The sequence below is a fragment of the Ranitomeya imitator genome, chromosome 4, assembly GCF_032444005.1.
Source record: "Ranitomeya imitator isolate aRanImi1 chromosome 4, aRanImi1.pri, whole genome shotgun sequence".
Lineage (NCBI taxonomy): Eukaryota > Metazoa > Chordata > Amphibia > Anura > Dendrobatidae > Ranitomeya > Ranitomeya imitator.
The window spans coordinates 206,831,820-206,856,143 of record NC_091285.1 but is presented as its reverse complement, the minus strand read 5'-3'; the positions used below and the strand labels follow the sequence as shown (position 1 = coordinate 206,856,143).

General features: G+C 42.9%; 1 protein-coding gene across 1 annotated transcript in view; it reads left to right on the top strand.

Annotated features, from left to right (window-relative positions):
* Positions 1-23,762, top strand: part of KDM3B (lysine demethylase 3B) — a 101,596-nt gene extending 77,834 nt beyond the window's left edge. Inside the window, exons 15-24 of the mRNA XM_069764317.1 lie at positions 1,913-2,160; positions 2,270-2,533; positions 2,630-2,801; positions 4,412-4,502; positions 5,729-5,859; positions 9,993-10,112; positions 11,915-12,054; positions 12,137-12,313; positions 18,703-18,837; positions 22,508-23,762. Coding sequence (XP_069620418.1) covers positions 1,913-2,160; positions 2,270-2,533; positions 2,630-2,801; positions 4,412-4,502; positions 5,729-5,859; positions 9,993-10,112; positions 11,915-12,054; positions 12,137-12,313; positions 18,703-18,837; positions 22,508-22,588 — 1,559 coding nt within the window. The 3' untranslated portion in view covers positions 22,589-23,762. The remainder of the gene's footprint in view (positions 1-1,912; positions 2,161-2,269; positions 2,534-2,629; positions 2,802-4,411; positions 4,503-5,728; positions 5,860-9,992; positions 10,113-11,914; positions 12,055-12,136; positions 12,314-18,702; positions 18,838-22,507) is intronic.
* The last annotated feature ends 562 nt before the right edge of the window (positions 23,763-24,324 follow it).

Here is a 24,324-nt window from a genome sequence, read left to right as displayed (position 1 = left end):
CGTCCGTTAGCGCGCCCATTCACGGCAATGGGAACGCGCAACACTAGCGCGTGCCATGTTCGGCACGCGCTAGCGACGCGCCAGTGTTTCCTGGCGCCCCGTGGACGCTGCTTGCAGCGTCCGAGGCGCGCCCGCGGTCCGTTCCCCGCTCTCGCAGATCGAGATGCGAGAGCGGGGACGTTACCGCGACCCCGGGACGCGGCCCCATTAAAAACATTGCGTTAGCGCAACCCGCTAGCGCTAAACGGATTGCACTAACGCAATGTGACCCTAGCCTAACAAGTAAAATGTATTCTGTTTAGAAGGCAAAGGGTTGCCACACCAACTATTTATTTAGATTTTGAATTTATATTTTCTTTTGGCTTCTATTGGGTTAATGTAGGTTTGATTATACACTTAGGACATATTTGTTGTATAAGTCAACAGGACTGGTCACAATAGTCCAGGGCAATGCAAAACTTTTTGCTCAGCTCTAGAAGAGTGCAGCCAAAATTCCACCCACCTGTGGAGACCAAAGGACACATGATTTTATTGCCGTTTTCCACCATGGCGAACGGAGCTTCATCTTTATTTTGCATTCAAGTGACACAATTGTCAATTTTGCATAATTAATATCCATTTCAGTTTATGAACCTAAAAGTAAAATGTGTAAACAACAAAAAAGAAAGACAAAGCTGCAGGCCACTGATAACCACAGGTACCGCTTCAAAGCCAGTATGATAGGACGCTATGTTCCAAGATCTCGGGTGCTATATCCAGAAAAAACAAATTCATCCACATGTACAATAGAAAAAAGAAGAGCACTCACCGATCTGAAAAATCCTTAGCTTTATTGAGTCTTCATTAAAGAGAGTCCATGGTCGGAGAAGAGTGAGGAAAGGAGTTAAGGTACCGTCACACTAGACGATATCGCTAGCGATCCGTGACGTTGCAGCGTCCTCGCTAGCGATATCGTCCAGTGTGACAGGTAGCAGCGATCAGGCCCCTGCTGTGCTGTCGCTGGTCGGGGAAGAAAGTCCAGAACTTTATTTCGTCGCTGGATCTCCCGCAGACATCGCTGAATCGGCGTGTGTGACACCGATTCAGCGATGTCTTCGCTGGTAACCAGGGTAAACATCGGGTTACTAAGCGCAGGGCCGCGCTTAGTAACCCGATGTTTACCCTGGTTACCATCGTTAAAGTAAAAAAAACAACCGCTACATACTTACCTACCGCTGTCTGTCCTCGGCGCTCTGCTTCTCTGCTCTGGCTGTGAGCACAGCGGCCGGAAAGCAGAGCGGTGACGTCACCTCTCTGCTTTCCGGCTGCCCGGCGCTCACAGCCAGACCAGAGAAGCAGAGCGCCGGGGACAGACAGCGGTAGGCAAGTATGTAGCGTTTGTTTTTTTTTACTTTAACGATGGTAACCAGGGTAAACATCGGGTTACTAAGCGCGGCCCTGCGCTTAGTAACCCGATGTTTACCCTAGTTACCGGGGACCTCGGGATCGTTGGTCGCTGGAGAGATGTCTTTGTGACAGCTCTCCAGCGACCAAACAGCGACGCTGCAGCGATCCGGATCGTTGTCGGTATCGCTGCAGCGTCGCTTAGTGTGACGGTACCTTTAGTGCGAGCAGGTCAGAACGACGTCCGTTTCGCGCTATGCTAGCGCTTCTGCAGGTCCACCAAGGACCAAGGTGGACCCGCAGAAGCGCTGGCCCTAACTCCTTTCCTCACTCTCCCCCGACTCTTTTTCTTTTTAATGAAGACTCAATAAAGCTAAGGATTTTTCAGATTGGTGAGTGCTTTTCTTTTTTCTATTGTACAAGTGGACTAAAAGTAAAATGTTAATTTTAGACTTTGAATTTAACTTTATCTTTTTGCTGTTGAAAATCGATTGAACATTGTAACTCATGTAGATGTGTTTTATTTCAGATCCTAGCTCACAGAATCCTGTACAGCACAAAGAATCAAACACTTCCTTAGGAATGGATTCCCTTAATCCAAGTATGAAGACCTCCTCAACTCCAAAGCTTTTTAACAGCCTTTTACTCGGGCCAGCTGCCTCCAACACAAAGAGTGAAGGCTCCAGCTTGAGGGATTTGCTTCATTCTGGTCCCGGGAAGCTTTCGCAAGGAGCACTGGAATCTGGAGTTCCCTTCCCTCCGGTCTTTAATGCCACAGTGAGTAGTTTTGTGCATTATTAAATATAAATCCAGTTTGCACAGAAGTTTTTATCTTTGCATTGCATTTTTTCTTTTTAATGCAAACCACAATTTATTTATTTTTCAGGCAAAGGGAAAATCCAGCTTACCAAACTTTCTGGACCACATTATTGCTTCTGTTGTAGAAAACAAAAAGACGTCAGATGCTGCAAAGAGAGCAAGTAGCTCGAGTGAGAGCCTTAAGGAGGGGAAGGAGATGATGATGGGCTTACACGTACTTGACCCACACACATCACATTCCTGGCTCTGTGATGGAAGGCTTCTCTGTCTACATGACCCAAGCAACAAAAATAATTGGAAAATATTTAGGGAATGTTGGAAACAAGGCCAGGTGAGCATATGTATATTTTTGGAGGGAAAGTGTATTATTTAGTTAAGCTTAATAAAAATTGAATCGGGAATAACTTGGTTTTCCTGTTCTTTGCAGCCTGTGCTTGTTTCTGGGGTCCAGAAAAAACTAAAGTGGGAGCTTTGGAAACCTGATGCGTTTAGTCTTGAATTTGGAGATCAAGATGTGGATCTGGTGAATTGTCGGAACTGTGCTATAATTTCGGATGTGAAAGTTCGTGATTTTTGGGACGGTTTTGAAGTTATTGAAAGTAAGCACAATCTTCTTTTTGGTATACTAATGAGTAATTCATTTTATTTTACTTTTTTCACTGTCCTGAACTTCAACATTACTAAAGTGAATACTACAACACTGCTTCACTGATCTACTGTATAATGGATTATGTGTTACCAGTGGTTAAGGCCTTGTTCACACATCACCATTTGCAAGCCATTGCCATGAGTGGCTCCAAAACAAAAAGAGGTATGAATTCGTCCTTTATATTTTTGCTCTTTGTAGGATCTGCTCATGGTTTTGGATTACAAATACTCAGATGTGAATAAGGCCAAACTTTTCACGCATTTTTGAATAATCATGTTTAAAGGGGTTGTCTGGCCGAAGAAGCAATACTCACCTGACTGATCCCCCTCTTGTGTGTAAAAACAGGACCAAGAAGTTGCAACTGCAAAGAACAAGGTGCAGCATAAGAATAGCTGAAGCTTCTTTCATTTTTTTTTAATGGAATCTGTCAGTAGTATCATCCATCCTAAGCCATCTATATGAGCATGTAGGTCATAGGAAGAAGCTGAATAAAACGATACCTTGATACCTGGTATCTGATGCTTTATTCCAGAGAAATCCATTTTTTTTCCTTTTATGTACATGAACTGTTCAGGACTATGGGCCGGACACTGATCTGCATTAGAATCTGTTTCCAGAGTTTATATTAAATGAAAGGGGCTATTACCAGTGTAAAACAAGTAACTAACACAGTACAGTAGAACTGAACTTTGTCTCGTAACAAACACTTTAGCAGCTGCAGCTCTCACACCTCTGCTGTATTACATCACCCTGTCTGCCGGTGAGATGGAAGCTGAGAGGAACCTGCAGATGTGTTATAATTACACACAGCTCTGCAGTGAGATCAGGGGAGCAGAGAGCGGCCATTACACATCACACTGGTAACCATTACATGTCTCACACTGGTTACACCCTCTTTTTTGTCTAAAACAATCTGTGGAGGTAGATTCTCATGCAGATCAGTGTCCGCCCTATAGTCCTGAACAGCTCATTTACATATAAGAAAAAATTGGATTTCTCTGATATCCGCGATCCGATGTCTTATTACAAAGTACCATGATATTCAGCTTCCTCTGAGCTTACATGTCCATATGAACAGCTTAGGAGGGTTGATCCTACTGACAGATTCCCTGTATCTCACTCTCCGCCATTGGTAAAAATAAAAAAAAAAAAAAAGTTGCATGCTGAACAACCCTTTAAATAGGTATTTACTAGTGAATCTTATGTAAAGTGTCATACATGCAGTATTAGTGTGTTGGCCAGCTCCCCACCAAATGTCAGTGCCGTCTGCAGCAGTAAAAAGCTGACTATTAAATATTGGCCTCACTAGGAGATTTAAAATAAAAATTGAAATAGGATCAAAATGAGCGAAAGGCATACAAGCCAATTCTAAATCTATTTGGTGAAAAAGCATGATGGGGCTAGAACCATCATAAATGGAGTGGCTTTTTGAGTCCCAAGATCTAAACATTGTGAAAAATGTACTTTTTAACTTCTCATATGCCAACAGTTAGAATGTCTAATGTATAGCTCTAAGAACAAGCATTAATTACAGCCAAGATAAACCTCTTATTTCTTCAGAAAGATTAAGAGCAGAGGATGGGTCTCCAATGGTCCTTAAGCTAAAAGACTGGCCTCCTGGGGAGGATTTCAGAGACATGATGCCAACACGGTAAGGTGCCATTCTTGTTAAAAGGGTTGTCCACTATTTGACCACTCCTTAAATACGTGAGTTCCCCCAGTAAACTCACCAAAGATTATACTCCTGCACCAGCGATGTTAGCATGGTCTTCCGGCTGCATTGTCACATCAGTGCTTCAGCTAATTAATGGCCACCAGTTGGTTGCTGCTCAACGATATTGCATCAGAGTAGGTCTGCTCTGACAGGATAGTAAAGACAGCGGCCGCTCAGTGTCACGCAAGCTTCGGGAGGCCCAATATTGCTGGAATGCTGCCGCTGCAGGAGATAAACATATATTTTTCATATTTTACTCGGGTGACTTTGGCATTTAAGGAGTAGCTGTTTCACCTGTATTTTTTTGCTTATAGGGAACCTATTCTTTGTTTTTTGTTTTGTAAAAGTGGAGTGTTGTTCACATCACACTCTGTTCTCATCTACTGCAGGTTAGGTAGATATCGGAACAGGTAGAAACCTGCAGGCTCTGAGTGATATGGTGCAAGCTATGTTAGGACCACACTGTTCTCTATCTGCATTGCCACCATTCTCTGCAGGTTGACTGGATGCTGATTGGTTCCCTGCAATTAACCTTGAGACACCCCATACTTCCGCCTTTGCGTGCTGCATACCATTTAATCTTGATTGCAGCGCATGTTGCTGCCGCTTAATTGCCAACCTCGCCTCTGTCATTACCCTTGTCCATTCCTAATAAGGATCGAGTTCAGTTTCATCACTTGAGTTAGAGCTGGAGGTGGTGTCTCGACAGTAGGAGTGCTTCTTTGCTCTTCTCATTCCATGAGCAGCTTCACGGGAGCCTCATTAGAGCCAGTCAAGCTTACAAAGCAGTGTCCCACATGGGTAACCAAGAAAGCAGAGCCCACAGCTCAAGTAAGTGGTGTATTCCACCCCTACCCCACCGTTTCTGTAGCTACTAGGGGATTCCTGAACACCTTCAATACCACCCTCAGCTCTGGTATCCATGAGTGTTACTGTGGAGAGGTGGTGGGGACTTCGTTCTATGTGTCCCACTTCAATCCAAGAGGATGCTTTACTGTCTATTCGAAAGGTATATGACAGGAGTCCTTCCAATGTATCTCTACAACAGAAGGCTACAAAAATGTTAACAGTACCTTACATGTCAGTGATCCCATGTAATAATTATTGATGGAATACACCACATTCACATTAATGAAACACTGTATGTTTTCACTTTGTTATAGATTTGATGACTTGATGGAGAATCTTCCTTTGCCAGAATATACAAAGCGAGATGGGAGGCTTAATTTGGCATCAAGATTGCCCAGTTACTTTGTGCGGCCAGATCTTGGTCCTAAAATGTATAATGCTTATGGTATGTTATCATGCAAATCTCAAAAGTGGCATTTTACTATGCATTATATATTAAAGGGAAAGTGGAAAATCCATGTATAATTCATTAGAGAAGTCTTTAGACTTTGTGTTGTCTTAACAAGATTTCCTGTCCACAAGCCCTCTTAGGGTATGCTGATGATTTATTGGGAGAGAGGGGTATTTGGAGTGAGATGATGGATGGGATAACCTTTATAAAAGAAAATGTGTGATCTGGTATGTCACTTGCTGAAGGACCAGAAAACTAGTATTTGCTTGTCAAGTCTTTGTAAAGGGTTTTTGGTAGGGGCTGCACCTGACAAATGTTGGGATGGTTGCCAGGGGCTGCACCTGACAAATGTTGGGATGGTTGCCAGTAAATGGTGCAAGCATTGTACTGTACTTAGGGTACCGTCACACTATACGATTTACCTACGATCACGACCAGCGATATGACCTGGCCGTGATCGTAGGTAAATCGTAGTGTGGTCGCTGGGGAGCTGTCACACAGACAGCTCTCCAGCGACCAACGATGCCGAGGTACCCGGGTAACCAGGGTAAACATCGGGTTACTAAGCGCAGGACTGCGCTTAGTAACCCGATGTTTACCCTGGTTACAAGCGTAAAACTAAAAAAAAAAAAAAACAGCACATACTTACATTCTGGTGTCCCTCAGGTCCCTTGCCGTCTGCTTCCCGCACTGTGACTGCCGGCCGTAAAGTGAAAGTGAAAGCACATCACCGCTGTGCTCTGCTTTCACTTTACGGCCGGCAGTCACAGTGCGGGAAGCAGACGGCAAGGGACCTGACGGACACCAGAATGTAAGTATGTGCTGTTTGTTTTTTTTTAGTTTTACGCTTGTAACCAGGATAAACATCGGGTTACTAAGCGCGGTCCTGCGCTTAGTTACCCGATGTTTACCCTGGTTACAAGCGAACGCATCGCTAGATCGCATCGCTGGATCGGCGTCACACACACCGATCTAGCGATGCCAGCGGGAGATCCAGCGACAAAAGAAAGTTCTAAACGATCTGCTACGACGTACGATTCTCAGCAGGATCCCTGATCGCTGCTGCATGTCAGACACAGCGATATCGTAACGATATCGCTGGAACGTCACGAATCGTACCGTCGTAGCGATCGAAATGGCAGTGTGTGACGGTACCCTTACTCAAAATAGTGAACAAAGACTGGTGCCAAATATGGTTACTGTTTTCCCAGCACTTGGGCATGTTTTATTGAGCTGATATAAAACCATGTTTTTAATCGTGTTTTTGGCCAAAGGTCTGACACAACTAAAACTTGCACAACATCCTTTAAATTTGAATGTTCATAAATATAACTTATGCATGTCAATAGATAGACCTGATTTGTTGATAGATATGCAGTTACTCTTTTTACTCCACTACTGTACTAGAAGAAATATAGAAAAGACCCCTTTTATGTAAATCATAGAGAACGTGTTGTTGCAATCAAAATTATTCAGCCTCCGTTGCAAATTAGAGAGATTGTCCACTACTTTAATGTTGATGAGCTATCCTTAGGATAGGTCATCGATGTCTGATCGTTGTGAGTGCATCACCTGGCACCCCCGATGATCAGCCGTTCTCTGTGCCAGCAACGGCCAGAAATGATCATTTACGGAGCTGCCTCCTCTATTGACCATGGCCCGGGCAGGTACTGCACAGCTGACCCTATTTAAAGCAATAGGACGGATGTGCAGTACCCAGCCGCAGCTGTTATCAGTAGGCTCCATAATGGAGTGCTTTCTGCCTCCGCTGGTACCGAGAACAGCTGATCAGCAGGGTGCCATAAGCGAACAATGTAAATAGCTCAACACAACTAACATAACAAATGGTTTCTCCAAGTTCAGCACAAAATGCCACTTTTAATGAGTACTAGTCTCAGAATCATTCAACACGCTCATACTAAGCGTCTTTAGTGCAGTCTGATGGTTATGACCTGCTGCAAAATATGAGGAATCTTTGCACGTTCCTCATGCGCATTACTAATATTCCTGGATTTGACCTCCAACCACCTTCAAATTCCATCAGTGATTTTATTTATGGGGTTCAATGGAGGTAAATCTTCCTGGCCTTCTTTTGAAGCTAAACCTTTGGGACCTGTAGAAAAGTTGAAAGTATATATAGCGTTGTTGCTAGTATTGTAGGTGCACGCTATAATATTTTTCATGAATTGGAATTCATTTTCTAATTTTTAACCCAATTTTCTGTGGCGCTGGAATATTACAAACCATCTCCTGGACTTTCACAAAATAGAAATGCTAAGAACCCTAGCCATGTTTTCAAAGGCTTTGCTTCAGTGAAAATGGGCAGGTATTGCTCTTGCTGATTTGATGGTGCACTACTCCAAAAATAGTAAATTACATAGAATATCCCAGCAAAGATATGGAACATGGGGCACTTACCAAAGCTATAAAGCAAACGCGTCACTTTATGAAAGCACAGAAAGAAAACCGTGCTCAAAAAGTCATAAAGATGGAGCATGTACTCGCGTTTCTAAGGGCCTGACAACGGAATGACATCTGAACTGTAAGGTACGCCTAGGATCGTTGTCCTGTTGGAAGGTCTAAAAATGCCCAAGTTTTAGCTTCCTCACTGAAGGCATGACATTTTCTCGTAGGATTTCCTGATACTTGATAGAATCCATCTTCTTTCCCTCCACATTCCGCAGGTCTCCAAGTGCCTGAGGAAGCAACTCAGTCCAGGTCATAACCAAGACACCACCTTGCTTCACTGTAAGCAAGGTGCTCTTTTTAATGAATGATTCATTCTTTTTAATCCTGTAATCCATGGGCCCAAAAAGTTCCAGTTTTGTTTCCTTGCTCGATGAAACAGAATTTCAAAACTTCTGTAGTTAATTTATATGGATTTGAGCATATTGGATCTTTCTGTTCTTGTGCCTTTAGATCAGTAGAGGTGTATGTCTAGGAGTTCATGTATGGGGACCTTCTGTGTTTAGTATATGTCTTACGGTACTGTGCAAACTGAAATCTTCTCTGCTGCCACCAAGTCTTGCTACAAGTCTTTTATAGTCACTTGAGTGTTTTTGACCACCTATCCTCCCCTGGAATCTGGTGGCAACTGTCGATGGCTTCCTCTCTTACAAGTCATTGTAGTGTGGCCAGTGTTGCCGAAACTTTAAATTTGTGAACTATGCTTCCAACTGTATCTCTAGGAACAGTCAATGCCTTGGCTTTTTTTTGTATATTTTTTCTTTTTTTTGTACAAGGCAACAATCTGTTCTTTTAAAATTTTGGACCACTTTTGACAACCTAAGGATATTCGAGACCCAGAAGCCATTGTACAAGAGGTATTGGCTAATATTCCTCAGAAAAACTTCTAAAAACTGTTGTCTATCAATATATCACATTTGTAGCAGCTCATAACAGCCAAAGGGTGATCTGCTAAGTACTAAACACGTTTTTCATGAAGGAATTGAGTAATTTTCAGACAGCAGTAGTCATAAATAGTGATATTATATTAATAATAATTGTATTTCTATAGCGCCAACACATTCTGCAGAGTAAAACATCCACAGATGCCAAGAAGAGTGAGGGCCCTGTTCGCAAGCTTACAATCAGAATCTTGTGCTTGGAGAGACCACTTGTTATATTAGCTGTGTTGAGCTATTTACATTGTTCTTCTCTGATAGGTTCTGTTGTTTGCAATAAACCATTGTACATTTTGTTAATAAAAATGATTTGCAATGGCAGGAAATACTGTTTATTGCACATGTATCCTTTCTGATAAATCTAAAGCATATATCACAGTTCTGGATCTCCTGGAAGGCTGCGCAGGGTGAGACTGATCTGATGTGGATCGGATTATTTCTGTGGCATGTGCATGGACTTTTTCCAAGCTGCATTCAAATGAATTGGACAATTCTGAGACATTCTTCAACAAATGCACGGCATGTGAACATGTCTTAACAGCTGGAGCTCCATACTTCTAATAAAGAATTCTCCAAGTCATATGTTCAGTCCATGCTGGGGCTTTCTAACATAAAAATAATGGAAATATATGCAATAGAAATATGACATAAATGTGATCATGAAACATGATAAAATGTATGTTTAGGTAATACAATACAGACTGTTTTCTTGTCTTAATAAAGGTTTAATTACTGCTGAAGACAGACGAGTTGGCACAACTAACTTGCATTTGGATGTGTCTGATGCAGTTAATGTCATGGTGTACGTAGGTATTCCATTAGGAGAGAGTGCTCACAATGAAGGTAATCAATCAATAATTTCATTAGATGTCTAAAAGACATTATGATATATTTATTCTTTGTGTCTAATTCTTAGTGCAAACATAAACTAGACGGTCTTATGTGCCCCGGATTTATCATGAGGGGGAATGGGGGTGTCTTACATGGTGCCAGAATTCTGGTGAATTTTGGTTGATACAATCACCCCAATGTGTCTTAATACTGCGCTAGATGACTAACAAATGAACATTCCTTGGTTAAACTGTATACTGACATACAGTTGAATAAAACGTCTGTTTCTCATATTCCTCTTTGTTTATACTGCCATATAATCTATGTGATCGCTACCAATTTACTGTATTTCCTAGCGTAGATTTGGGCAGCCTCTATACGGACTCTTATTCATTGGCATCTACAAGGGTAGGTTCCAAGGCAGATTTGCTGTGGATTCTGAACAGTGATCAGGGGTCTTGAAAACGCTCTTCTCCAGAAAAGATTTCTGTGGGCTAAAGGAGAAAATAATATTGCAGCAGTGTAGCGGATTTTCGCCCGGAAGCGTACAGGGTTGAAATCAGGATCAAAATCTGTATGTAACATATGCACACATTTCAGATACATGAAGGAAAGCAGCATTCAGTGTCAGAGATTTGTATTTTTAAAGGCTATGGATATATTGACATGGAAACAATGATTTTTACCCACAATAGTGGTTACCTAATTGCGCTAAGTTTCAGGCTGCAATCCTTAATTTACTCTTAAACCCCCTGATCACAGTTTGCAACCTGATCCAGATTTCTATTATTTCTCTTGTGGTATAAAATTATTAATTCAAATTGTTTAGAAAGTTTCTTAACTTTGCATTTAGGAAGCAAATGAACAATAAAATATTTTTTTTTAATTGTGGTTGATAGTTGCAGCACGCTACTAAGGTAAAAAAAAAAAAAAAATACAGTAAGACTCCAACATATCAAGACCGGCATTGTTCATGCCAGTCTTGATAAGGGGGTGTGCTGGAGTCAGGCGCGCCTAATTCATTAAGTAGTGCATGCCAAGAATTGGACGTAACTGCAAAATGGCATGCTCTCTGCCACAAATCTTACTCCAGTCAAGGACTGAAGTAAGATTTCTGGTTTAAAGCCCCACTGCAGCGTTTTTATTTCACCGCTGGAGTGGTGCTTAAAAACCAAGTTCCCAGCCCCCTATCTGATACTCACTTTCCAGCATTTTCATATGTTTTCACCGTCGCTCCTGTCTGTCTCCAATAGTTTGTGACCTGCTGTCTTCTCCATTGTTTCATGGAGCAAGCCAGGGGTCACAACTCATTACTTGTCTATGAAAGCCTTGTTCTAGCCTCATTCTGGCTCTTATAGACTTGCATTGTGAGCTTGTTAAGTAACTTCTGAGTTCCGGCCATTCAGAAGCTGCGTTCATAAGACTGTGACGCGACAGCGCCGAAAAACATTGAAGACGCCATAGGGTGCGTACACGACCGGGGCAGGGGACTTCCGTTTAAAGAACCACTCCAGCAGTAAAAAAACCCCGCTGGAGTTGTGTTTTAAGGTATGCCACGATTTGCCATGAATTAATGAGCCGAGGCGTCACTCCCACCTCTCAACCCAGCGTGTCCTATTTTGGCAGAGCTGGGAAAAACATGTGGAAAAAGCCAAAAGTTGTTGATTTTTGCTCTGCTTGGGGTGTTTTACTCCAGATTTCTGGCTAAAACAATGTGATGAATCGGGGCCTAAGAGCTTTATATAAATTACAAATGTAAAGTTTACAAATCTATCACATGAAACCAGATTGGGCTAATGTAACACAACTTTCAGAGGTACTCAGGACTATTGAGGAAGGCGATGCTGATGAAGTGACAAAAAAACGAATTCATGAGGGAAAGGAAAAGCCTGGAGCACTGTGGCACATTTATGCCGCTAAGGATGCCGAAAAGATCCGGGAGCTTCTTAGAAAGGTACAGTTTTGGTATCCAACTATGTAGCCACTTATAATACAGAAACATGTCATTACTCATGGTTGTGTTTTTTATGTTGTAGGTTGGTGATGAACAGGGGCAAGAAAATCCTACAGATCATGATCCAATACATGATCAAAGTTGGTATTTGGATCAGGATTTACGTAAGCGTCTCTATGATGAATATGGAGTGCAAGGCTGGGCAATTGTACAGTTCCTGGGAGATGCTGTTTTCATTCCTGCGGGGGCACCGCATCAGGTACAACATCATGCAGTTTTGCTTTTTCTGTGCTGTACCACGTTGCTCCAAAGCACACATGAATAACATAGTATATCGTCATGCTTAGCAGAAGAGGCTGACTGAGGTAGAGGCATGGCATCTAGGATAAGCGTACATGGTGATGTCCGGTTCCTGCAGTATCATGCAATACCATTGTGGACATTATCACTGTAATATCATGGCTGCAGTGCTCAATCGTGTCACATGCACAATATATTTCTTTTTGTTGGCCACGTTGTGATTCTTCCTAGTTTCCTGCAAGTCTCCAATATGCTCTGCTTGGATAGACACATGATCACTATCACCAATCAGGCTATAGCAGTCACATGTTGGTCCCAGCTGGGGCAGTGATTGCTACTTTTATTGTTTTTCACCATTCCAAGAGTTTGTTAAAAAATGTTTAGGTGGCCAGACAGCCCCATTAAAGGGAACTGATCACATCCCAAAAGGCTATTACCCTGCAGATATGGGGTGAATCTGCAGGTTTATAGCGTTCCAGTGCTGCCCGATCGCCACACTGAAAGCTCAAGGCTACCTGGAGCAAGTGCACTTAATTCCTTCCGGCAGCTTGGGGCTTTCAGTCATACAGGCACAGCTTCAGTCGCCACCCAATGCATAGTGAATGGCGGCTGTAACCACGCCTCGTCACTGACTGACAGACAGCTCTGTACTGAGTAAAAGCATTTTAACAACTGTGGCTATTTCACAGACAACACCTAAGGAAAAAACAAGTACCGTATATACTTGAGTATAAGCCGAGATTTTCAGCCCATTTTTTTGGGCTGAAAGTCCCCCTCTCGGCTTATACTCGAGTCATATACCGGGAGGTCAGCAGGGGAGGGGGAGCGGGGGCTGTGTAGTTATACTTACCTGCTCCCGGCGCGGTCCCTGCAGTCCCTGGCTTCCCCGGCGCTGCAGATTCTTCCTGTACTGAGTGGTCACATGGTACCGCTCATTACAGAAATGAATATGTGGCTCCACCTCCCATAGAGGTGGAGCCGCATATTCATTGCTGTAAATGAGCGGTAACTGACCGCTCAATACAGTAAGAAGATGCAGCGCCGGGGAAGCCAGGGACTGCAGGGACCGCGCCGGGAGCAGGTAAGTATACGGGGAACGCAGCGCTGCGCGATATTTACCTGCTCCTCGCTTCGGTGCGCCTCCATCTGCAGCGTCCTCTGGCAGTGACGCTCAGGTTAGAGGGCGCGGTGACGTAGTCAGTGCGCGCCCTCTGCTGAGCGTCAGTGCTGGAGACGGAGCCGCACGAGGAGCAGGTAAATATTGAAAGCGCCGGCATCCTGAGCGAAGAGAGGTGAGTATGTGATTTTTTTTTTTTATTGCAGCAGCAGCAGCGTTATATATGGCACAGCTTTCTATGGAGCATCTATGGGGCAATAATGAACGGTGCAGAGCATTCTATATGGGGCACAGCTTTCTCTGGAGCAATAATGAACGGTGCAGAGCATTCTATATGGGGCACAGCTTTCTATGGAGCATCTATGGGGCCATAATCAACGGTGCAGAGCATTCTATATGGGGCACAGCTTTATAAGGAGCATCTATGGGGCCATAATGAACAGTGCAGAGCATTATATATGGCACAGCTTTCTCTGGAGCATCTATGGGGCCATAATGAACGGTGCAGAGCATTCTATATGGGGCACAGCTTTCTATGGAGCAATAATGAACGGTGCAGAGCATTCTATAAGGGGCACAGCTTTCTATGGAGCATCTATGGGGCCATAATCAACGGTGCAGAGCATTATATATGGCACAGCTTTCTATGGAGCATCTATGGGGCCATAATGAACAGTGCAGAGCTTCCTATATGGGGCACAGCTTTCTATGGAGCAATAATGAACGGTGCAGAGCATTCTATATGGGGCACAGCTTTCTATGGAGCATCTATGGGGCCATACAGAACGGTGCAGAGCATTATATGTGGCACAGCTTTCTATGGAGCATCTATGGGGCCATAATGAACAGTGCAGAGTATTATATGTGGCACAGCTTTCTCTGGAGCATCTATGGGGCCATAATGAACGGTGCAGAGCATTAAATGTGGCACAGTTTTATAAAGAGCATCTATGGGGCCAAAATGAACGGTGCAAAGCATTATATGTGGCACAGCTTTATATGGAGCAACAATGAACGATATGGAGAATTATATGTGGCACAGCTTTATATGGAGCATCTTATGGGGCAATAATGAACGGTATGGAGCATCGATTTTTATTTTTGAAATTCACAGGTAGCTGCTGCATTTCCATCCCTAGGCTTATACTCGAGTCAATAAGTTTTCCCAGTTTTTTGTGGCAAAATTAGGGGGGTCGGCTTATACTCGGGTCGGCTTATACTCGAGTATATACGGTACAAACACTGCAGTAAGTAAGTAAACAGTAACAGTACATGTAAATAAAACAGGGTACTTGGTTAACACTATTTTGCATAGCACTACAAAATGGTGTTTCCAATTTGGGACAGTCCTATCCTGAGTCTAGTAGTAAAACCTTAGCGTCAACCGATTTCAGATATCTTCACATGGAAAGCTAGATAGGGCTAGAGCTGTTGATGTAGGCTTTTCATCTATATAACTTCCCATGTGCAGGTGTCTGAAAGCCTCGGGCTCCTGTTCTGCTCTTCCCTTATCTACATTCAGGTCAGCTGACGCAAGGTAAGGTTTTAAAACCACAGATAGGTTAGGACTGTCCCGATTGTGTTCACCTTGTCTTGGTGGGATGGCTTTTACTCTTCTTTGATAAAAATGGTCTTAACTATGTACCCTATGTTATTTACATGGACTGTTTCTGTTTACTTGTTTGCTTACTACAGGGCATATGCTCATTTGTTTTCACTGTATTAAATATTGTGTGTGTGTGTGTGTATATATATATACCTTATATACTCGAGTATAAGCCGAGATTTTCAGCCCACTTTTTTGGGCTGAAAGTTCTTCTCTCGGCTTATACTCAAGTCATACCCAGGGGTCGACAGGGGAGGGGGAGCAGGGGCTGTCTAATTATACTCACCTGCTCCTGGCGCGGTCCCTGGTTCCCCGGCGCCGGCAGCAGCAGCTTCTTCCTGTGCTCAGTGGTCACATGGTACCGCTCATTACAGTAATGAATATGCGGCTCCACCTCCCATAGAGGTGGAGCTGCATATTCATTACTGTAGTGAGTGGTAACGGTGACCGCTCAGTACAGGATGAAGCTGCGGCGTTGGGGAAGCCAAGGACTGCACAGCGCCAGGACCAGGTGAGTATATCGGGGAGGGGAGCGCTGCGCTGCGCGATAGTCATCTTTCCTCGTTCCGGCGCCGCTCTGTCTTCAGCTGTGACGCTCAGGGCGGAGGGCGCGGTGATGTGGTTAGCGCGCGCCCTCTGCTCAGGGCCGGCGTCAGCACCCGGCACAGCGGGCAAATGCCAGGGCCCTGGGGAGAGAGGGGGGCCCACTCATGCTGTCATAGATACAGCTGGGAGAGCAGAGCAGGAGATAACATGCTCTCTCTGCCTATAAAGTCACTGCTGGCTGCGTTCTCTTAACCCCTATGTGCCAGCTCTGACACAAGCATCTTATCACTCAGTGAGTGCAGCCAGGCAGGCACACATAGGGGTTAAGAGAAGGCAGCCAGCTTGACATTGTTTGTGGGGGGAGAGAGCACATTCTCTGCTCTGATCTCCGCCCCTGGCTGGCTGCCGTGCTGCTGAAGTTATGAGGTAGATTCAGGAGGAGCTCCTAGTCCTACCAGTGCATGAGTGAGTGGCGCTGCTATATACTACGTGGGCAGTGTTATATACTAGCCAACAAAAGAGAAATAACGAGGGCACTCACCAGTCTTCTTATAGTGCAAAAATCGCTTACTTTATTGACGTGACATCTAAAAATCCAAGGTCGGGTTACCGATGGAGCCGAAGCTCAGGTGAGCAGGAGGGAGTGGAGACGACGGCCGTTTCGCGCTGTGCTTGCGCTTCTACGGGTCCCGAGGAGCACCCGAGGTGTGCAATGTGGCAGCAAAGGTTAACCCATTTAAGCACTGAAGTGTGAATTTACCACTTGGCTTGTGACCGTTCTTTTTGAAGGCAGTGCCGCCCCATTTACCCTTTTATAGAGTGTTATATACTACATGGCTGTGTTTATATGAATCGGGGTATGTATTAAAGGGGGGGCCCACTGAGACTCTTTCGCCCGGGGCCCTCAAAAACCTGGAGCCGGCACTGCCTCTGCTGAACGTCAGTGCTGAACATAGAGTGGCGCTGGAACGAGGAGCAGGTAACCATTGAAAGTGTCGGGGGCCTGAGCGACGGAGAGGTGAGTATGTGATTTTATTATTTTTTTATCGCAGCAACAGCAAATGGGGCAAGTGTCTGTATGGAGCATCTATGGGGCCATAACGTTTGTGCAGACTATATGGGGCCATAACGTTTGTGCAGCACTATATGGGGCCATAACGTTTGTGCAGCACTGTATGGGGCCATAACGTTTGTGCAGCACTGTATGGGGCCATAACGTTTGTGCAGCACTATATGGCGCAAGTGTCTATATGGGGCCGTAATTAACGTTTGTGGAGCATTACGATATATGGGGCAAGTGCCTGTATGGAGCATCTTATAGGGCCATAATCAAGGTTTGTGCAGCACTATATGGGGCAAATATCTTTATAGAGCATCTTATGGGGCCATAATCAGCATTTGTGCAGCATTATATGGGGCAAATGTGTCTATGGAGCATCTTATGGGGCCTTTATTAACCTTTATGCAGGATTATATGGGGCATATTTTAATATGGAGCATCTTATGGGGCCATAATAAACTTTATGGAGCATTATATGGGGCTCCTGATTCAATATAGATATTCAAAAACACTTAACCTACTGATGTCTCAATTAATTTTACTTTTATTGGTATCTGTTTTTACTTTTGACATTTACCGGTAGCTGCTGCATTTCCCACCCTAGGCTTATACTCGAGTCATTAAGTTTTCCCAGTTTTTTGTGGCAAAATTAGGGGGGGTCGGCTTATACTCGAGTATATACGGTATATGTATATTTATTATATTTATTTTTTTATCTATTTATTCTGGGAATACGACAACCCCAAAAAGAATGTCATGATAATTGTTATGAAAATATGCTCTGCTACATATTTCATTTACATACACACACTGCTCTGCTACATATGCACATTCTCATACACACACTGCTCTGCTACATATGCCCATTTACATACACAGCTTTGTCACAGATACACATTAATACACACACACTATATATATTTGGCAGTTCCTTTCAGGTAATGTGATTGATTACATGACCTGAAAAATCTTGGAGCTAGTTGGTTGAAAGGTCAGGTACATGGAATGTGAAGCCTCCATGCAGGTCCTGGCAGCATCCTCTCTGCATGATCACATAGAACAGTGTGGGGCAGGAGGAATGAGAGCAGTCCTCTGTGATTGGGAAGGACGCTATATCGGCATTGACCTTGATCACAGGAAGCTGCTTCCAGACTATAATACGCACTCGCTCTTTAGCAAGATATTTTCTATCCTAGTCTGAAAACTTCAGTAAATTGACAAATGAGCGTCTTCTTGTAAAAGTGGTGTGCCCCGACACACAGTGACACTGACAGAACAATGTTAGACTATAGGAACACACCCCAGTTAACACCACTAGTAACACCCAGTTATTAAAGGGGTGTTGCCATTTCATACATTTGATACATCCTCAGGATATGGCATAAATGTGTAGTAGCATTTCACCAATAGGGGTACATTTATCTCAATACCAGGGCCTTGATGTGCACAGCCTTATAGATGGCTGTAATTCCCATTCACTTAGGTGGGAATTCGGACCACCTCTTCGTTGACAGCAGCAAGCAATGGGCTCTATTTTTGGACGGTTGAGGATCTCATTGGTGGGACTTGCATTTGTTATATGACTATAACATGTCTCCTGTTCAGTGTCCATTTACTGTGCTGGGAAACGCACCTATTTGCCCAACTGAGGCTATGTTCTCCCCGTGTTTGTGTGGGTTTCTTTCAAGTTCTCCAGTTTCCTCCCATGTGCCAAAGACTTACTGATAGGGAATTTATATTGTGAGCCTTAATGGGGACAGTGATGTCTGTAAATCGCTGTGATGACACTACAAAAGAAATCAAAGCAAATAATTTGCCCTTTGATTGGGAGGTATACGAGATATTGTTATCTTTTACTGCATGGAATAAAACTATTTCATACCATGGCATCCTGTGAAAAGTTCCTACATAACAAGATCTCTGCGACCAAAGTTGCATAATCGTGTTGAGATGATTTACACACTTGTGTCCATACACAATGAGATTTTACATCATATTTACTTTCTTTTTTTTCTGAAGGTCCACAACTTGTACAGTTGTATAAAAGTAGCGGAAGATTTTGTCTCTCCAGAACATGTGAAGCATTGTTTTCGTCTGACGCAGGAGTTCAGGCACTTGTCGAATACTCATACAAACCATGAGGACAAACTACAGGTATAATAAGTGATTTACAAGTAATTGTTTATCATGCATTAATTACCAGTTATGTAAAAGAAAAACTACAAAACAACAAAATTAATAAAGGGGATGGGAGAACTACAATGCCCAGAGAGATTATCAAAATTAGGATTTAGTCTAGAAAAAAGACGACTGAGGGGCGATCTAATAACCATGTATAAGTATATAAGGGGACAATACAAATATCTCTCCGAGGATCTGTTTATACCAAGGAAGGTGACTGGCACAAGCGGGCATTCTCTGCGTCTGGAGGAGAGAAGGTTTTTCCACCAACATAGAAGAGGATTCTTTACTGTTAGGGCAGTGAGAATCTGGAATTCCTTGACTTAGGAGGTGGTGATGGCGAACTCAGTCGAGGGGTTCAAGAGAGGCCTGGATGTCTTCCTGGAGCAGAACAATATTGTATCATACAATTATTAGGTTCTGTAGAAGGACGTAGATCTGGGGATTTATTATGATGGAATATAGGCTGAACTGGATGGACAAATGTCTTTTTTTGGCCTTGCTAACTATGATACTATGTTACTATGTCCTTAGCCTTTTAAAACCTAAAATTCTAAAATCATTATGTATCCTTCACATTTCATTGTATCTACTATATAATTGTCTAAGGGTCACTTCCGTCTGTCTTTCTGTCACATATTCATTGGTCGCGGCCTCTGTCTGTCATGGAATCCAAGTCGCTGATTGGTCTCGCCAGCTGCCTGTCATGGCTGCCGCGACCAATCAGCGACAGCCACAGTCCCTCCCTACTCCCCTGCAGTCAGTGCCTGGCGCCCGCTCCATACTCGTCGCAGTCACCGCTCACACAGGGTTAATGCCAGCAGTAACGGACCACGTTATGCCGCGGGTAACGGACCACGTTATGCCGCAGGTAACGCACTCCGTTACCGCCGCTATTAACCCTGTGTGACCAAGTTTTTACTATTGATGCTGCCTATGCAGCGCCAATAGTAAAAGGATCTAATGTTAAAAATAATTTAAAAAAACAAAAATCATTATATACTCACCGTCCGCCGCCTTTCCCGCTCAACGCAACGCTCCAGTAACCGCTCCATGCAAGCGGCAGTTTCCGGTGGCAAGGATGGTATGCGACAAGGACCTTCCATGACGTCACAGTCATGTGACCACGACCTCATCACAGGTTCTGCGCGAGAAGGACCTGCCATGACGTCACGGTCATGTGACCAGAACGTCATCACGGGTCCTGCGCTACCAACCCTGGGACCGGAAGCTGCCGAGTGCACCGCCCACAGGGAAATGACTACAAGGGCTCCCTCGGAAGGTGAGTATATGTTTATTTTTTAACCTGTGACATACGTGGCTGGGCAATATACTACATGACTGGCCAATATACTACATAGCTGGGCAATATATTACTTGGCTCTGTGCTATATACTACGTCGCTGGGCAATATACTATGTGGCTCTGTGCTGTATACTACGTCACTGGGCAATATACTACGTAACTGGGCAATATACTACATAACTGGGCAATATACTACGTGGCTGGGCAATATACTATGTGGCTGGGCAATTTACTACGTCACTGGGCAATATACTACGTCGCTGGGCAATATACTACGTGACTGGCTAATATACTACGTGGCTGGGCAATATACTACGTGACTGGGCAATATATTATGTCGCTGGGCAATATACTACGTGATTGGGCAATATACTACGTGGCTGGGCAATATACTATGTGACTGGGCAATATACTACGTGGTTGAGCAATATAATACGTGGGCTGGGCAATATACTACGTGGACATGCATATTCTAGAATACCCGATGCGTTAGAATCAGGCCACCATCTAGTAGGAACATAAGCATCTAAAGATTATGGTCAGCTTTGCACTATTTTCTTTAATAAAATATAGTCACTTTCTAAATAATCTGAAAAATTCATTTTGCTTTTGTAGAGATTAGGCAACTTCCTAACATAGCTGGTTGTCCAGCTACTTCTGACAAACATCTAACAGCTAGGGAAACCATCCAAGTTTTCAAGGAGGGCAGATTGGTAAAACTAATCTACATAGCCATATATATATGTATGCTGGAAGAAAGTAAATGGAGAGGTTTTAGAATCACATAGATTATGGAAAATTCTATAGAGAAAAAGTAGGGACTCTTGTAAGGAAGGGGAAAATACATACTTCTCAGCATTGTCTGTTACCAAAAGTCAGAGGCGATCCCTCATGGTCTGTAGAAGGATTAGGCTGTCCAGAAATTAAGCTGTGATTGTATCTGAAAGCTAGTGAAGACAGTAGTAGTGATGAGCGAGCATGCTTGGATATACAGGTGCTTCTTGCAAAATTAGAATATCATCAAAATCGGTGGGTTGTCACTGCCGGCATACTGTGAGCAAGTGAGTAATTCAGCTACATATAGGCGATCTGATCATCGCCTATACGTAGCTGAGCTGATTGGGTTATGGCAGCTTCCCAAAAGTGTAAAAAAAAAAAAAAAATTTAAATATAAAAGTTCAAATCACCCCCCTTTCGCCCTATTCAAAATAAAACAATTAAAAAATATCAAACATGCACATATTTGGTATCGCCGCATTCAGAATCGCCCGATCAATAAAAAAAAAAAAATTAACCTGATCACTAAACGGCGTAGCGACAAAAAAAAGTAAAAACGCCAGAATTATTATTTTTTGGTCGCTGCAACTTTGCATTAAAATGCAATAACAGGCAATCAAAAGATCTTATCTGCACCAAAATGGTATCAATAAAAACGTCAGCTCGGCGCGAAAAAAATAAGCCAATACCCAGCCCCAGATCACGAAAAATAGAGACGCTACGGGTATCGGAAAATGGTACCATTTTTTATTTATTTTTTAAGTTTTGCTTTTTTTTCGCCACTCAGATAAAAAAAGAACCTAGACATGTTAGGTGTCTATGAACTCGTAATGACCCGGAGAATCATAATGGCAGGTCAGTTTTAGCATTTAGTAAAGCTAGTAAAAAGGCCAAAAAAAACAAGTGTGGGACTGCACTTTTTTTGCAGTTTCACCGCACTTGGAATTTTTTTCTCATTTTCTAGTACTTGACATGATAAAACCAATGATGTCATTCAAAAGTACAATTGGTCCCGCAAAAAACAAGCCCTCACATGGCCATATTGACAGAAAAATAAAAAAGTTATGGCTCTGGGAAAGAAGGGGAGCAAAAAATGAAAATGCGAAACCAAAAATACCTCTGGTCGTTAAGGGATTAATATGTTCAAGTCCCTGCTGTTAAGATATCCGAGCACGCTCACTCATCACTAGTCAGCAGCATTCGGAACACAAAGATGTCACATACAGCCTATATCACTGGGTACGATACATTCGCATGATAAAAGTCTGAAACTAGAAAAATAAATAATATAGGGTCTGAAAATGAATAAAGGATGAAAGATTGAAAACTGAGTCTTAGACAAATTTAAAAACTTACTCTAAAATATGTAAATATAATTCTCCGTGTAAGATGTCCATATTGTTTAATCATAATAGGTTTACAGAAAAAATATGGTGGCCAAATATTAAGACGTGATGAACTTGGGTAGTGCCCTTTACTCACACCCCCTATCCCTAACAACATTTCCAAAAATTTCCAAAGATTTTTTTTTCCTTACTGTTCCTATTTTCTTTTCTTTCAGGTCAAGAACATTATCTACCATGCAGTCAAAGATGCTGTTGGCACCCTCCGAGCACATGAGTCTAAACTGGCGAGATCATAAAGGACATTAGTTTTACGCTCTTGAAAAATCGGAACAGGAGCATCATTCATTTTGGATTTGTCACTTCTAGAGGCAAAAGTCAAAACAGAGCGGATCCATTGTACAACCCAGCCACTGTTTTCTACACAGCCTCATCACATGTACTATAGACATGCCTCACTTACGCACTTGTCTGAAAGGTGGACATTTTCTGTCGCTGCCTTCAGCTTTAACTACATGATCTCTGGAATACTGTGCTGCTAGCACACTTCTGGACTAAGAAAATCTAGAAGAGCATGTATGACTTCTCGGGCATAGTTTTCCAGTATTGGAGAAATCTACAAAACTAATTCAAGAGGAACTAACATAGTAAATACTTAAAAAAGAAAAACTCTTCTTCACCTTGAACCCAATGTCTAACACAATGGATGATTTAGTTCTTGTCCTTGTAGTTATTTGCAATACGAAACAACTTGTTACAACCTTATTAATAGCATAGTTCAATATGCTAGCTCTAAATAAAGTGGAGGGGGCTGAATTCATGCTTTTACTGGGGGGAGGATAGGCATTGGAAATGTATTTATTAAGGCCTATAGGTTTGTAGCAGAGCAGTTACTCTTTCATGACATTATACATTTTTTAGACCTTTTGAAGATGACCTCTGTTTTTCCTGCATTTCCAGAATGGCACATAGCATTTAGTCTTCCTTTCACAATGACTATTCTCTGTAAGTGTAAGTACTGGCCAGTTTTAGGGTTCTCACACCATACGCAAGTGTTCATGTTAAGAGAGGAAGTCATTATCAGGCATCTTCCCACAGCGTTTGTATTACGTGTATATAGTTGCTGTAGCGACTTTATGCAAAATGTTTGGCACATGATCCATTTCATTTACCAATTGTTACCCATCCAATGAAACACTGCATTCTTAACCAGTGATATATTTTGAAATGAATATTTGAGACAACTAAAATCAGACCGTCAGACATTATTATTTTAAAGAGCTGTTTAGATTTTGGGAGGTGATCATTTTTCCGCCTGTATTGGTGCCACTTTGCAGGTCTGTTTCTACATTCATTTACACACGTTTTTTTAAGTGAATTATTGTAGATGACTTTAATTTGACTTCCTGTATTTTGATTTTGTGAAGGGCTGACTGGGGTTTCCATGTTCTTATTAAAGTACAACGAATCTCTCTTTCGAGTTGTTTTTTTTCCCTACAGTTAAATCACGTGGCATAAGTTGTTTACACTGTTATAATTGTCAGCCAAGACAATTTATGTACAGTACCTCTGATCACAGTATTCCCCATTTGATTATATATTTTTCCTTAAGCGTAACCCCCCCACCCCCTTAACCAAGAAACGCCTTCTCATACAGGCAGTTCACACCGAGCCCAGATCCTTAAAGCATGTACGCTACTTGCTCTGTTTTACCACTCAGCAGTGCATTTAATCACAGCGCTGAAAAGTTAAAATGCCAATCACGGAGCCAATGTATTGCTCCTAATCCGTGTCTTGGGTGAACTCTATTCGTACCGTCAGTAGAGAGATATGTTGCAAACTTCAGAATATGTCTTTCTCTATCGCTTCGTTGGGGGACACAGCAAACCATGGGTGTATGCTGCTGCAACTAGGAGGCTGACACTATGCAAAAAAAAAGTTAGCTCCTCCTCCGCAGTATACACCCCACCAACCGTCACTAGGTTAATCAGTTTAGCTTAGTGTCGGTAGGAGGTGGACACGAGTCTTTTACTTG